Raw genomic sequence first — 17,492 nt, forward strand, 5'->3', positions numbered from 1 at the left:
ACAGACAGGATAGAGGCACAGGAAATAGAGCTTACACAATGATACAGACAGGAGAGAGACCACAGGAAATAGAGCTTACACAATGATACAGACAGGAGAGAGACCACAGGAAATAGAGCTTACACAATGATACAGACAGGAGAGAGGCCACAGGAAATAGAGCTTACACAATGATACAGACATGAGAGAGGCCACAGGAAATCGAGCTTACACAATTATACAGACAGGAGAGAGACCACAGGAAATAGAGCTTACACAATGATACAGACAGGAGAGAGGCCACAGGAAATAGAGCTTACACAATGATACAGACAGGAGAGAGGCCACAGGAAATAGAGCTTACACAATGATACAGACAGGAGAGAGACCACAGGAAATAGAGCTTACACAATGATACAGACAGGAGAGAGACACGGGAAATAGAGCTTACACAATGATACAGACAGGAGAGAGGCACAGGAAATAGAGCTTACACAATGATACAGGCAGGAGAGAGACCACAGGAAATAGAGCTTACACAATGATACAGACAGGAGAGAGACCACAGGAAATAGAGCTTACACAATGATACAGACAGGAGAGAGACCACAGGAAATAGAGCTTACACAATGATACAGACAGGAGAGAGGCCACAGGAAATAGAGCTTACACAATGATACAGACAGGAGAGAGACCACAGGAAATAGAGCTTACACAATGATACAGACAGGAGAGAGACCACAGGAAATAGAGCTTACACAATGATACAGACAGGAGAGAGGCCACAGGAAATAGAGCTTACACAATGATGGAGAGAGGCACAGGAAATAGAGCTTACACAATGATACAGACAGGAGAGAGACACAGGAAATAGAGCTTACACAATGATACAGACAGGAGAGAGTCATCCCTTCTCTCCTCCTCCTGGCCGTGTCATTGCGTAAGCACTTTCTTCTGTGGCCTTTGTCCTGTCCTGCTGTGCATCATGGGTAAAATAATATGGCTCAGCAGAAAGTGACGCACCTGTCTAAAGGTGACCTTGGCCTATAATGTTAAGAGAGTTTAGTCTCTTCCTGTCTCTAGGGATGACCTGTGTTTTTATGATGTGTCCTCTGACAGACCGGGTTAGGCACCATCCTGGCATTATGCAGGAAATGAACTTGTAGTGTGTATTCAAGGTTTAAAAAAGGCTTGTAATTTTCCACTTTTTTTTTTAAAATGTCAGAATTGATTGGTTCTAACGAAAAATGTATCAACCCATACAAAATGTCCACTTTTTATAAAACCACGTAGTCGTGCATATTTCACGATGCTGCACGATTCTGTTCCTGCTGTGCGAAACTGGGCAAATGAAGATCCTCGGTCGGTGTCTCAGCTGACATCTCTATTAATGTGTAGAACATCCCAGTCATGTTTTCTCAGAACCAATTTAAAGTTGGAATCAGCAGTTGTTACATCCATTTTTGGACTTATAAATTAATTATATATATATATATATATATATATATTTTTTTTTTTTTTAAACTACATTGTTTCTTGAAGAATGTAATTTATATGATCTTATTTCAACTGCTGTACCCCATCAGAACCCAAAATAGAAGTTTGTTTTACTCCAATGTTTGTAAACAATGTAAATGTAAACAAACATGATTTAGCCTCAAAACAAGCTTTAAAAAACGTTGAAAACTATCATCTTGATATCATGAACGGTCAGCCCTTGCAACCAGAGGGTTCTGAATTAGACAGTGGTAACATTTCTTCAGCCCCATCCCTCCAAAACACAGGCATGGTGACCGCTTTGTAAAGGTTTCCATTAAGGATTCTAGCTTTAATTGGATCCGTACATGATTGATGAACAATGTTTAGGGAACGTTATTGGAACGTTATGGAACGTTCCTGTACTGTTTTCTCAGATCCCCTTTTATTGCCCATTATGTATGGACTTAAAAACGTCACTGGTACGTTGTGTCATTAACGTTACCTGGAAACGTAATGACAACGTTTGGGGAATGTTCTGTAGTGGCTGCTACAGATGTTAGGGGAACATTCCAACCTTTAAATATAACTTCACGGGAATCTCAGCTAATGTTCTGGGAATGTTGGCAGTTTGCTGGGTAGTGACAGCTCCGTAGCTTGTCATTAGAATTGTAGACTTTTGTCTCTAACTGTGTGATCACATGAAATTCACAATGACGCTTTAGTTCAATACCCATAACACAGGGGAGCTGTGCTTAACATACTTAACATACTGCCACAGGCCATAGACACAGGCTACTGACACAGGCCATAGACACAGGCCATAGACACAGGCTACTGACACAGGCTACTGACACTGACTACTGACACAGGCTACTGACACAGGCTACTGACACAGGCTACTGACACTGACTACTGACACAGGCTACTGACACAGGCTACTGACACAGGCTACTGACACAGGCCATAGACACAGGCTACTGACACAGGCTACTGACACAGGCTACTGACACAGGCTACTGACACAGGCTACTGACACAGGCCATAGACACAGACTACTGACACAGGCTACTGACACAGGCTACTGACACAGGCCATAGACACAGACTACTGACACAGGCTACTGACACAGGCTACTGACACAGGCCATAGACACAGGCTACTGACACAGGCTACAGACACAGGCTACTGACACAGGCCATAGACACAGACTACTGACTCAGGCTACTGACACAGGCTACTGACACAGGCCATAGACACAGGCTACTGACACTGACTACTGACACAGGCTACTGACACAGGCTACTGACACAGGCCATAGACACAGGCTACTGACACAGGCTACTGACACATGCTACTGACACAGGCCACCGACACAGGCTACTGACACTGACTACTGACACAGGCTACTGACACTGACTACTGACACAGGCTACTGACACAGGCTACTGACACAGGCTACTGACACATGCTACTGACACAGGCTACTGACACAGGCTACTGACACAGGCCATAGACACAGACTACTGACACAGGCTACTGACACAGGCTACTGACACAGGCCATAGACACAGGCTACTGACACAGGCTACTGACACAGGCTACTGACACAGGCCATAGACACAGACTACTGACTCAGGCTACTGACACAGGCTACTGACACAGGCCATAGACACAGGCTACTGACACTGACTACTGACACAGGCTACTGACACAGGCTACTGACACTGACTACTGACACAGGCTACTGACACTGACTACTGACACAGGCTACTGACACAGGCTACTGACACAGGCCATAGACACAGGCTACTGACACAGGCCATAGACACAGACTACTGACACAGACTACAGATACAGGCTACTGACTCAGGCTACTGACACAGGCTACTGACACATGCTACTGACAAAGGCTACTGACACAGGCTACTGACACTGGCTACCGACACAGACTACTGACACAGACTACAGATACAGGCTACTGACACAGGCTACTGACACAGGCCATAGACACAGACTACTGACACAGACTACAGATACAGGCTACTGACACATGCTACTGACACAGGCTACTGACACATGCTACTGACACAGGCTACTGACACAGGCTACTGACACTGACTACCGTCACAGGCTACTGACACAGGCCATAGACACAGGGGAGCTCTTCAGTAACACGTTTTTTTATTTCATTTTTATTTCACCTTTATTTAACCAGGTAGGCTAGTTGAGAACAAGTTCTCATTTGCAACTGTGACCTGGCCAAGATAAAGTATAGCAGTGTGAACAGACAACACAGAGTTGCACATGGAGTAAACAATTAACAAGTCAATAACACAGTAGAAAAAAAGAGGGAGTCTATATACATGGTGTGCAAAAGGCATGAGGTAGGCGAATAATTATAATTTTGCAGATTAACCCTGGAGTGATAAATGATCAGATGGTCATGTACAGGTATAGATATTGGTGTGCAAAAGAGCAGAAAAGTAAATAAATAAAACAGTATGGGGATGAGGTAGGTGAAAATGGGTGGGCTATTTACCAATAGACTATGTACAGGTGCAGCGATCGGTTAGCTGCTCAGATAGCTGATGTTTGAAGTTGGTGAGGGAGATAAAAGTCTCCAACTTCAGCGATTTTTGCAATTCGTTCCAGTCACAGGCAGCAGAGTATTGGAACGAAAGGCGGCCAAATGAGGTGTTGGCTTTAGGGATGATCAGTGAGATACACCTGCTGGAGCGCGTGCTACGGATGGGTGTTGCCATCGTGACCAGTGAACTGAGATAAGGCGGAGCTTTACCTAGCATGGACTTGTAGATGACCTGGAGCCAGTGGGTCTGGCGACAAATATGTAGCGAGGGCCAGCCGACTAGAGCATACAAGTCGCAGTGGTGGGTGGTATAAGGTGCTTTAGTGACAAAACGGATGGCACTGTGATAGACTGCATCCAGTTTGCTGAGTAGAGTGTTGAAAGCCATTTTGTAGATGACATCGCCGAAGTCGAGGATCGGTAGGATAGTCAGTTTTACTAGGGTAAGCTTGGCGGCGTGAGTGAAGGAGGCTTTGTTGCGGAATAGAAAGCCGGCTCTTGTTTTGATTTTCGATTGGAGATGTTTGATATGAGTCTGGAAGGAGAGTTTGCAGTCTAGCCAGACACCTAGGTACTTATAGATGTCCACATTTTCAAGGTCGGAACCATCCAGGGTGGTGATGCTAGTCGGGCATGCGGGTGCAGGCAGCGATCGGTTGAAAAGCATGCATTTGGTTTTACTAGCGTTTAAGAGCAGTTGGAGGCTACGGAAGGAGTGTTGTATGGCACTGAAGCTCGTTTGGATGTTAGATAGCACAGTGTCCAATGACGGGCTGAAAGTATATAGAATGGTGTCGTCTGCGTAGAGGTGGATCAGGGAATCGCCCGCAGCAAGAGCAACATCATTGATATACACAGAGAAAAGAGTCGGCCCGAGAATTGAACCCTGTGGCACCCCCATAGAGACTGCCAGAGGACCGGACAGCATGCCCTCCGATTTGACACACTGAACTCTGTCTGCAAAGTAATTGGTGAACAAGGCAAGGCAGTCATCCGAAAAACCGAGGCTACTGAGTCTGCCGATAAGAATATGGTGATTGACAGAGTCGAAAGCCTTGGCAAGGTGGATGAAGACGGCTGCACAGTACTGTTCCTTTATCGATGGCGGTTATGATATCGTTTAGTACCTTGAGTGTGGCTGAGGTGCACCCGTGACCAGCTCGGAAACCAGATTGCACAGCGGAGAAGGTACACGGTGGGATTCGAGATGGTCAGTGACCTGTTTGTTGACTTGGCTTTCGAAGACCTTAGATAGGCAGGGCAGGATGGATATAGGTCTGTAACAGTTTGGGTCCAGGGTGTCTCCCCCTTTGAAGAGGGGGATGACTGCAGCAGCTTTCCAATCCTTGGGGATCTCAGACGATATGAAAGAGAGGTTGAACAGGCTGGTAATAGGGGTTGCGACAATGGCGGCGGATAGTTTCAGAAATAGAGTGTCCAGATTGTCAAGCCCAGCTGATTTGTACGGGTCCAGGTTTTGCAGCTCTTTCAGAACATCTGCTGTCTGGATTTGGGTAAAGGAGAACCTGGAGAGGCTTGGGCGAGGAGCTGCGGGGGGGCGGAGCTGTTGGCCGAGGTTGGAGTTGCCAGGCGGAAGGCATGGCCAGCCGTTGAGAAATGCTTATTGAAGTTTTCGATAATCAGGGATTTATCGGTGGTGACCGTGTTACCTTGCCTCAGTGCAGTGGGCAGCTGGGAGGAGGTGCTCTTGGACTCCATGTACTTAACATACTGACACAGGCTACTGACACTGACTACCGACACAGGCTACTGACACAGGCCATAGACACAGGCCATAGACACAGGCTACTGACACTGACTACCGACACGGGCTACTGACACAGGCCATAGACACAGGCTACTGACACAGGCTACTGACACAGGCCACCGACACGGGCCACCGACACGGGCTATAGACACAGACTACTGACACGGACAACTGACATGGACTACCGACACGGGCCACCGACACGGGCTACTGACACAGGCCATAGACACGGGCTACTGACACAGGCCATAGACACGGGCTACTGACACAGGCCATAGACACGGGCTACCGACACAGGCCACCGACACGGGCTACCGACACGGGCTACCGACACAGGCCATAGACATGGGCTACTGACACAGGCCATAGACACGGGCTACTGACACAGGCCATAGACACAGACTACCGACACGGGCCACCGACATGGGCTACTGACACAGGCCATAGACACGGGCTACCGACACGTTTAACCGACACGAGCTACTGACACAGGCCATAGACACGGACTACCGACACGGGCCATCGACGCAGGCTACTGACACAGGCCATAGACACGGGCTACCGACACAGGCCATAGACACGGACTACCGGCACAGGCCATAGACACGGACTACCGACACAGGCCATAGACACGGACTACCGACACAGGCCACCGACACGGGCTACTGACACAGGCCACCGACACGGGCTACTGACACAGGCCACCGACACGGGCTACTGACACAGGCCACCGACATGGGCTACCGACACAGGCCACCGACACGGGCTACCGACACAGGCCACCGACACGGGCTACTGACACAGGCCACCGACACGGGCTACTGACACAGGCCACCGACACAGGCCACCGACACGGGCTACTGACACAGGCCACCGACACGGGCTACTGACACAGGCCACCGACACAGGCCACCGACACAGGCCACCGACACAGGCCACCGACACAGGCTACCGACACGGGCTACCGACACGGGCTACCGACACGGGCTACCGACACAGGCCACCGACACGGGCTACTGACACATGCCACCGACACAGGCCACCGACACGGGCTACTGACACAGGCCACCGACACGGGCTACTGACACAGGCCACCGACACAGGCCACCGACACAGGCCACCGACACAGGCCACCGACACGGGCTACTGACACAGGCCACCAACACGGGCTACTGACACAGGCCACTGACACGGGCTACTGACACAGACTAGTATAACGTTGACAGCTGTGTTGAGCTGTAATGTCATCGGAAAGTGTAACAGACAGACAGACAGGCATACAGACAGGACAGCAGTGCTGTGGGTCCCGAGTTTGATTGAACAGACCATTCATATAGTGCATGGGAATGAATATTGACCCAGTTTCTCCTTCATTGTATTCATAGCTACGGTGTTAAGTAGCATTGTGTTAGTGTTGCATCATGGCTTGGATCCCTGCTCTGTCTCACTGGTGTAATAAGAGTCCATGTAATTACATGCGGCCCACCTGGGCAAGCTGACTAGACTGGCACTGCAGACTGGCTATGGGATAGTTATATGGCACAGGTCCATCTGAATCAGGTTCCTACACAGGTGTATTCCGAACTGAAACAAAGAGATCTTGCTTTAGCACTATGTCTGGAGAGCTATCCTGTGATTCTCTCTCTCTCTATCTCTCTCTCTCTCTCATCTATCCCCCTCTCTTCTCTCTCTCTCTCTCTCTATCCCCTCTCTCTCTCTCTCTCTCTCTCTCTCTCTCTCTCTCTCTCTCTCTCTCTCTCTCTCTCTCTCTCTCCCCCTCTCTCTCTCTCTCTATCTCTCGCTCTCTCTCTCTATCCCCCTCTCTCTATGTGATTAGTATACACTCTCTATCCCCCTTGGCTCTTTCATCCAAACCCTCTCTCTATACAATCTCCATCTCTCTCTCTCAAACTCTCTCTCTATCCCCCTCTGGCCCCCTCTCTAGAATGGTCTCTCTCTCTCTTCTCTCTTCTCTCTCTCTCTCTCTCTCTCTCTCTCTCTCTCTCTCTCTCTCTTTTGGCATGGGAAACATGTTTACATTGCCAAAGCAAGTGAAATAGACAAACAAAAGTTAAATAAACAAGGGAATCAGAAATGAACGGTAAACATTACACCCACAAACGTTTGAAGAGAATATAGACATTTCACAGATGTGTTAAATAGCCTAAGTATGAAAATTCAATAAACAGATTAGTATACACTATCTATACAGTATGTGATTAGTATACACTATCTATACAGTATGTGATTAGTATACACTATCTATACAGTATGTGGACTTGGCTATTTCAGCCAAACCCAGGTGTATACAATCTCCATAGACAAACATTGGCAGTAGAATGGTCTTCCTTTAGAGCTCAGTAGAATGGCCTTCCATTAGAGCTCAGTAGAATGGCCTTCCTTTAGAGCTCAGTAGAATGGCCTTCCTTTAGAGGTCAGTAGAATGGTCTTCCTTTAGAGCTCATTAGAATGGCCTTCCTTTAGAGCTCAGTAGAATGGCCTTCCTTTAGAGCTCAGTAGAATGGCCTTCCATTAGAGCTCAGTAGAATGGCCTTCCTTTAGAGCTCAGTAGAATGGCCTTCCTTTAGAGCTCAGTAGAATGGCCTTCCTTTAGAGCTCAGTAGAATGGCCTTCCTTTAGAGCTCAGTAGAATGGCCTTCCTTTAGAGCTCAGTAGAATGGCCTTCCTTTAGAGCTCAGTAGAATGGCCTTCCTTTAGAGCTCAGTAGAATGGCCTTCCTTTAGAGCTCAGTAGAATGGCCTTCCTTTAGTGCTCAGTAGAATGGCCTTCCTTTAGAGCCTAGTAGAATGGCCTTCTAGGAGCAACAACGGCTCAGCCGCGAAGTGGTAGGCCATACAAGCTCACAGAACAGGACCACTGAGTGATGAAGCTTGTAAAAAATAGTCCGTCTTCGTGTTGCAACACTCACTACCGGGTTCCAAACTGCCTCTGGAAGCAACGTCAGCACAAGAGCCGTTCATCTGGAGCTTCATGAAATGGGTTTCCATGGCCGAGCAGCCGCACACAAGTCTAAGATCACCATGCACAATGCCAAGCGTCGGCTGGAAGTGGTGTAAAGCTCACCGCCATTGGACTCTGGAGCAGTGGAAACATGTTCTCTGGAGTCATGAATCACTCTTCACCATCTGGCAGTCTGATGATGCCAGGAGAACGCTACTGGCTCCAATGCATAGTGCCAACTGTAAAGTTGGTCTGGGGTTGTTTTTCATGGTTCGGGCCTCTTAGTTCCAGTGAAGTGAACTCTTAACACGACAGCATACAATGACATTCTAGATGATTCTGTGCTTCCAACTTTGTGGCAACAGTTTGGGGAAGGCCCTTTCCTGTTTCAGAATGACAATGCCCCCGTGCACAAAGCGAGGTCCATACAGAAATGGCTTGTCGAGATCAGTATGGAAGAACTTGAATGGCCTTCACAGAACCTTGACCTCTACCCAATCAAACACCATTGTAATGAATTGGAACGCTGACTACGAGCCAGGCCTAATTCACAATAAAGACAGAATGGTGATACAATCAGAATTCACAATAAAGACTCAGAATGGTGATACAATCAGAATTCCCAATAAAGACTCAGAATGGTGATACAATCAGAATTCACAATAAAGACGCAGAAGGTCTGCTAGTTGCTCTAGATCAGATCTGCTAGTCGCTCTAGATCAGGTCTGCTAGTCGCTCTAGATCAGGTCTGCTAGTCGCTCTAGATCAGGTCTGCTAGTCGCTCTAGATCAGGTCTGCTAGTCGCTCTAGATCAGGTCTGCTAGTCGCTCTAGATCAGGTCTGCTAGATCAGGTCTCTAGATCAGGTCTGCTAGTCGCTCTAGATCAGGTCTGCTAGTCGCTCTAGATCAGGTCTGCTAGTCGCTCTAGATCAGGTCTGCTAGTCGCTCTAGATCAGGTCTGCTAGTCGCTCTAGATCAGGTCTACTAGTCGCTCTAGATCAGGTCTGCTAGTCGCTCTAGATCAGGTCTGCTAGTCGCTCTAGATCAGGTCTGCTAGTCGCTCTAGATCAGGTCTGCTAGTCCTCTAGATCAGGTCTGCTAGTCTAGATCACTCTAGATCAGGTCTACTAGATCAGGTCTCTAGATCAGGTCTGCTAGTCGCTCTAGATCAGGTCTGCTAGTCGCTCTAGATCAGGTCTGCTAGTCGCTCTAGATCAGGTCTGCTAGTCGCTCTAGATCAGGTCTGCTAGTCGCTCTAGATCAGGTCTGCTAGTCGCTCTAGATCAGGTCTGCTAGTCGCTCTAGATCAGGTCTGCTAGTCGCTCTAGATCAGGTCTGCTAGTCGCTCTAGATCAGGTCTGCTAGTCGCTCTAGATCAGGTCTGCTAGTCGCTCTAGATCAGGTCTGCTAGTCGCTCTAGATCAGGTCTGCTAGTCAGGTCTCTAGAGATCAGGTCTACTAGTCTCTCTAGATCAGGTCTGCTAGTCGCTCTAGATCAGGTCTGCTAGTCGCTCTAGATCAGGTCTGCTAGTCGCTCTAGATCAGGTCTGCTAGTCGCTCTAGATCAGGTCTACTAGTCACTCTAGATCAGGTCTGCTAGTCGCTCTAGATCAGGTCTGCTAGTCGCTCTAGATCAGGTCTACTAGTCACTCTAGATCAGGTCTACTAGTCTCTCTAGATCAGGTCTCTGCTCTAGATCAGGTCGCTCTAGATCAGGTCAGCTAGTCACTCTAGATCAGGTCTACTAGTCTCTCTAGATCAGGTCTGCTAGTCGCTCTAGATCAGGTCTGCTAGTCGCTCTAGATCAGGTCTGCTAGTCGCTCTAGATCAGGTCTGCTAGTCGCTCTAGATCAGGTCTGCTAGTCGCTCTAGATCAGGTCAGCTAGTCGCTCTAGATCAGGTCTGCTAGTCGCTCTAGATCAGGTCTGCTAGTCGCTCTAGATCAGGTCTGCTAGTCGCTCTAGATCAGGTCTGCTAGTCGCTCTAGATCAGGTCTGCTAGTCGCTCTAGATCAGGTCTGCTAGTCGCTCTAGATCAGGTCAGCTAGTCGCTCTAGATCAGGTCTACTAGTCTCTCTAGGTCAGGTCTGCTAGTCGCTCTAGATCAGGTCTGCTAGTCGCTCTAGATCAGGTCTGCTAGTCGCTCTAGATCAGGTCTGCTAGTCGCTCTAGATCAGGTCTGCTAGTCGCTCTAGATCAGGTCTGCTAGTCGCTCTAGATCAGGTCTGCTAGTCGCTCTAGATCAGGTCTGCTAGTCGCTCTAGATCAGGTCTGCTAGTCGCTCTAGATCAGGTCTGCTAGTCGCTCTAGATCAGGTCTGCTAGTCGCTCTAGATCAGGTTTGCTAGTCGCTCTAGATCAGGTTTGATAGTCGCTCTAGATCAGGTCTGCTAGTCGCTCTAGATCAGGTCTGCTAGTCGCTCTAGATCAGGTCTGCTAGTCGCTCTAGATCAGGTCTGCTAGTCGCTCTAGATCAGGTCTGCTAGTCGCTCTAGATCAGGTCTGCTAGTCGCTCTAGATCAGGTCTGCTAGTCGCTCTAGATCAGGTCTGCTAGTCGCTCTAGATCAGGTCTGCTAGTCGCTCTAGATCAGGTCTGCTAGTCGCTCTAGATCAGGTCTGCTAGTCGCTCTAGATCAGGTCTGCTAGTCGCTCTAGATCAGGTCTGCTAGTCGCTCTAGATCAGGTTTGATAGTCGCTCTAGATCAGGTCTGCTAGAGATCAGGTCTGCTAGTCGCTCTAGATCAGGTCTGCTAGTCGCTCTAGATCAGGTCTGCTAGTCGCTCTAGATCAGGTTTGATAGTCGCTCTAGATCAGGTCTGCTAGTCGCTCTAGATCAGGTCTGCTAGTCGCTCTAGATCAGGTCTGCTAGTCGCTCTAGATCAGGTCTGCTAGTCGCTCTAGATCAGGTCTGCTAGTCGCTCTAGATCAGGTTTGATAGTCGCTCTAGATCAGGTCTACTAGTCGCTCTAGATCAGGTCTGCTAGTCGCTCTAGATCAGGTCTGCTAGTCGCTCTAGATCAGGTCTGCTAGTCGCTCTAGATCAGGTCTGTGCTCGTCGTTGTTTTGTCATTCATGGTACAGTATGTTAACAATGTGTTGTTGTGTTTCTTGTTGTTTCCAGGCTAGGCTTCCCCATGATGCTTATGACCTGTACCATAGGGATGTGCTACCTGCTGGCCACAATCATCGGACTGGGCTGGACCCTCTAACCTGCTCCTCACTGCACTACCAAAGAGAGACTGTTTGAGTGAATGTGTTTAGAAACAGAGAGTTTCAAAGTGTTGGACGCAGCTCAAAAGCCACATGGAGATCAATCGTTCCTTCACAGATTCAAAGTTGCAGCTCATTTGGAAAGTGGTGGACATCATCTCGAGTACCTAGTCACATTGCAGTTATAATATGCAGTAGTTAGCCTACAACAGCATTACAACAACAGCGATGTGTTGCAACATGAGGAAAACAAGCTAAACCAAGTGAATGGATTATAATCTACACTACATGGCCTCAGTCTGTAGATCTCTCCATGGTGCTCTTCAGTCTACAGCCCTCTCTTATGTCTCCATGGTGCTCTTCAGTCTACAGCCCTCTCTTGTCTCTCCATGGTGCTCTTCAGTCTACAGCCCTCTCTTATCTCTCCATGGTGCTCTTCAGTCTACAGCCCTCTCTTATCTCTCCATGGTGCTCTTCAGTCTACAGCCCTCTCTTATCTCTCCATGGTGCTCTTCGGTCTACAGTGCTCATTACACTGAGAGTAATCAGAGGAGCAAGGCCTGAGTCTGCATGGCTCCCCATGGTGCTCTTTAGATCAGCAGGGCTCTCCATGGTGCTCTTTAGATCAGCAGGGCTCTCCATGGTGCTCTTTAGATCAGCAGGGCTCTCCATGGTGCTCTTTAGATCAGCAGGGCTCTCCATGGTGCTCTTTAGATCCACAGGGCTCTCCATGGTGCTCTTTAGATCAGCAGGGCTCTGCAAGGTGCTCTTTAGATCATCAGGGCTCTCAATGGTGCTCTTTAGATCCACAGGGCTCTCCATGGTGCTCTTTACATCCACAGGGCTATCCATGGTGCTTCTGCTTATATGGGTATATTATAAAAATATTTAGATTTTTCATGTAATTTCTTTGGTACTCAAACATTTGAATCCTAGCTCAGCTAGATTATATGGATTCATCATCATGCCCCTGATACCCAATAAAAGGGATGTTTCTGTGGCCTATTAAAAGGTTGTATGTAGTTGCCTGACTTTGGGCTGGATTCAATTAGATTGACATTCGCATAGCTGTTACTGTATCATCCCTCCAGCCCTCTGTTACTCAGAAACACTGCTACTGTATCATCCCTCCAGCCCGGAGCAGCCCTGTTACTAAGAAACACTGCTACTGTATCATCCCTCCAGCCCGGAGCAGCCCTGTTACTAAGAAACACTGCTAATGCATCATCCCTCCAGCCCGGAGCAGCCCTGTTACTAAGAAACACTGCTACTGTATCATCCCTCCAGCCCTCTGGAGCCCCGTTACTCAGAAACACTGCTACTGTATCATCCCTCCAGCCCGGAGCAGCCCTGTTACTCAGAAACACTGCTACTGTATCATCCCTCCAGCCCTCTGTTACTAAGAAACACTGCTACTGTATCATCCCTGCAGCCCTCTGTTACTCAGAAACACTGCTACTGTATCATCCCTCCAGCCCTGTTACTCAGAAACACTGCTACTGTATCCTCCCTCCAGCCCTGTTACTCAGAAACACTGCTACTGTATCATCCCTCCAGCCCTGTTACTCAGAAACACTGCTACTGTATCATCCCTCCAGCCCTCTGTTACTAAGAAACACTGCTACTGTATCATCCCTCCAGCCCTCTGTTACTAAGAAACACTGCTACTGTATCATCCCTCCAGCCCTCTGTTACTCAGAAACACTGCTACTGTATCATCCCTCCAACCCGGAGCAGCCCTGTTACTCAGAAACACTGCTACTGTATCATCCCTCCAGCCCTCTGTTACTCAGAAACACTGCTACTGTATCATCCCTCTAGCCCGGAGCAGCCCTGTTACTAAGAAACACTGCTACTGCATCATCCCTCCAGCCCGGAGCAGCCCTGTTACTCAGAAACACTGCTACTACATCATCCCTCCAGCCCGGAGCAGCCCTGTTACTCAGAAACACTGCTACTGTATCATCCCTCCAGCCCTGTTACTCAGAAACACTGCTACTGTATCATCTCTCCAGTCCTGTTACTCAGAAACACTGCTACTACATCATCCCTCCAGCCCGGAGCAGCCTGGTTACTCAGAAACACTGCTACTGCATCATCCCTCCAGCCCTCTGTTACCCAGAAACACTGCTACTGCATCATCCCTCCAGCCCGGAGCAGCCCTGTTACTAAGAAACACTGCTACTGTATCATCTCTCCAGCCCTCTGTTACTCAGAAACACTGCTACTGCATCATCCCTCCAGCCCGGAGCAGCCCTGTTACTCAGAAACACTGCTACTGCATCATCCCTCCAGCCCGGAGCAGCCCCGTTACTAAGAAACACTGCTACTGTATCATCCCTCCAGCCCGGAGCAGCCCCGTTACTAAGAAACACTGCTACTGTATCATCCCTCCAGCCCTCTGTTACTCAGAAACACTGCTACTGTATCATCCCTCCAGCCCTCTGTTACTCAGAAACACTGCTACTGTATCATCCCTCCAGCCCGGAGCAGCCCCGTTACTAAGAAACACTGCTACTGTATCATCCCTCCAGCCCGGAGCAGCCCCGTTACTAAGAAACACTGCTACTGTATCATCCCTCCAGCCCGGAGCAGCCCCGTTACTAAGAAACACTGCTACTGTATCATCCCTCCAGCCCTCTGTTACTCAGAAACACTGCTACTGTATCATCCCTCCAGCCCTCTGTTACTCAGAAACACTGCTACTGTATCATCCCTCCAGCCCTCTGTTACTCAGAAACATTAAGAACAATAAAACCTTTAACAAAGTGGTGGATTGTTTTCTGTTTCTTTTATTATTGGACCTATTCAGGGAGGGGCGAGGACTGACTCAGGGAGGGGCGGGGACTGACTCAGGGAGGGGCGGGGACTGACTCAGGGAGGGGCGAAGACTGACTCAGGGAGGGGCGAAGACTGACTCAGGGAGGGGCGAAGACTGACTCAGGGAGGGGCGAAGACTGACTCAGGGAGGGGCGAAGACTGACTCAGGGAGGGGCGAGGGGGAGGGGCGAAGACTGACTCAGGGAGGGGCGAGGACTGACTCAGGGAGGGGAAGACGAGGGACTGACTCAGGGAGGGCGAGGACTGACTCAGGGAGGGGCGAGGACTGACTCAGGGAGGGGCGAGGACTGACTCAGGGAGGGGCGAGGACTGACTCAGGGAGGGGCGAAGACTGACTCAGGGAGGGGCGAGGACTGACTCAGGGAGGGCGAGGACTGACTCAGGGAGGGGCGAAGACTGACTCAGGGAGGGGCGAAGACTGACTCAGGGAGGGGCGAGGACTGACTCAGGGAGGGGCGAGGACTGACTCAGGGAGGGGCGGGGACTGACTCAGGGAGGGGGGGGGACTGACTCAGGGAGGGGCGAGGACTGACTCAGGGAGGGTCGAGGACTGACTCAGGGAGGGGCGAAGACTGATTCAGGGAGGGGCAAAGACTGATTCAGGGAGGGGCGAAGACTGACTCAGGGAGGGACGAGAGTTGACTCAGGGAGGGGCGAGGACTGACTCAGGGAGGGGCGAAGACTGACTCAGGGAGGGGCGAGGACTGACTCAGGGAGGGGCGAGGACTGACTCAGGGAGGGGCGAAGACTGACTCAGGGAGGGGCGAAGACTGACTCAGGGAGGGGCGAGGACTGACTCAGGGAGGGGCGAGGACTGACTCAGGGAGGGGCGGGGACTGACTCAGGGAGGGGGGGGACTGACTCAGGGAGGGGCGAGGACTGACTCAGGGAGGGTCGAGGACTGACTCAGGGAGGGGCGAAGACTGATTCAGGGAGGGGCAAAGACTGATTCAGGGAGGGGCGAAGACTGACTCAGGGAGGGACGAGAGTTGACTCAGGGAGGGGCGAGGGTTGACTCAGAGAGGGGCGAGAATTGACTCAGGGAGGGGCGAGTTGACTCAGGGAGGGAGGAACGACGTTTTGACTCAGGGAGGGACGACGGTTGACTCAGGGAGGGACGACGACGGTTGACTCAGGGAGGGACGACGGTTGACTCAGGGAGGGACGACGGTTGACTCAGGGAGGGACGACGGTTGACTCAGGGAGGGAGAGGTTGGACTCAGGGAGGGGAGAGGTTTGACTCAGGGAGGGGCGAGGCCTGACTATGGAACGGCTGAGGTCTGGGCATGTCCTAAAATATACAAAAATATTCACCCTCTGAATGGCACACATACAAAATCCATGTCTCAATTGTCTCAATGATTATTATTTTTTTTTACGTGTCTCCTCCCCTTCATCTACACTGATTGAAGTGGATTTAATTAGTGACATCATTAAGGGATCATAGCTTTCACCTGGATTCACCAGGTCAGTCTGTGTTGTGGAAAGAGCAGGTGTTCTTAATGTTTTGTATACTTAATGTTTGTAAAAATGTTATCTCGAATCCAAAATGCTGGAGTATAGAGCCGAATTAAAAGTTTTAGCTTCACTGTCAATATAAATGCATAGGGGAGTATATTTGCTCTGAGGCCTAAGTGTGTCCCAAATGACACCCTATTCTCTATATAGTGCACTACTTTTCACCAGAGCCCTATAGGCCTCTAATGGTCCTGGACTGCAGAACTGCACTAATGACAGGAGAGCAGTAACATATATGATTAGAATACAGCCACAGGTACACATATGGTTGGAATATAGACATCTAGTGTCTCTCTACCTGCTCCAATGAGAGTACTTTGGCGCTGGAGAGAATGGCTGCTGTTTTACGGGCTCCTAACCAATTGTGTGTTTTTTTTACACATATTCTCTTATGACCGAAAAGAGGTTCTAGAAATCAGAACAGAAATTACTCACCTCGTATTGAAAAACCATTTTTTCTTTAACGAGTCGGACCAGAGGGATTTACTCCAGAAACCCGACAAGGCCCTCATCCCCGTCATTCGCAGGGGAAAGAGACGGAGATATCAGGGTCGAAGGTCGGGGTGCCTGGTAAGTATCCGGCGTCGAGTGGGTCATTTTCCTTTACCATCGGTCCTATTAGCCACAGTACAATCATTGGATAATAAAATAGACGAACTACAAGCACGTATATCCTACTAATGGGACATTAAAAACTGTAATATCTTACGAGTCGTGGCTGAACGAGGACATGAATAACATACAGCTGGCGGGTTATACACAGTATCGGCAGGACAGACCAGTAGTCTCTGGTAAGACAAGGGGTGGAGATCTATGTACAGTGGGGATTTGATACACTGCCGAGTTTGCAGGTTTCCCTACTTATAAATCATGTAGAGGTCTTTAATTTTTTATCATAGGTACACTTCAACTGTGAGACACGGAATCATTTTTTTTTTAAATGAGCATTTTTTCTGCATGACATAAGTATTTGATCACCTGCCAACCAGTAAGAATTCCGGCTCTCACAGACCTGTTAGTTTTTCTTTAAGAAGCTCTCCTGTTCTCCACTCATTACCTGTATTAACTGCACCTGTTTGAACTCATTACCTGTATAAAAGACACCTGTCCACACAATCAATCAAACAGACTCCAACCTCTCCACAATGG

General features: G+C 49.1%; 1 protein-coding gene across 1 annotated transcript in view; it reads left to right on the forward strand.

The window, feature by feature from the left end:
- oca2 (oculocutaneous albinism II) overlaps positions 1-14,749 on the forward strand; it is a 204,710-nt gene extending 189,961 nt beyond the window's left edge. Inside the window, exon 24 of the mRNA XM_046299807.1 lies at positions 11,896-14,749. Within this exon, the coding sequence (XP_046155763.1) occupies positions 11,896-11,983 (88 nt within the window). The 3' untranslated portion in view covers positions 11,984-14,749. The remainder of the gene's footprint in view (positions 1-11,895) is intronic.
- Positions 14,750-17,492: the final 2,743 nt, after the last annotated feature.

The sequence above is a fragment of the Oncorhynchus gorbuscha genome, linkage group LG15 (genome assembly GCF_021184085.1).
Source record: "Oncorhynchus gorbuscha isolate QuinsamMale2020 ecotype Even-year linkage group LG15, OgorEven_v1.0, whole genome shotgun sequence".
NCBI classification, from domain to species: Eukaryota; Metazoa; Chordata; class Actinopteri; order Salmoniformes; family Salmonidae; genus Oncorhynchus; species Oncorhynchus gorbuscha.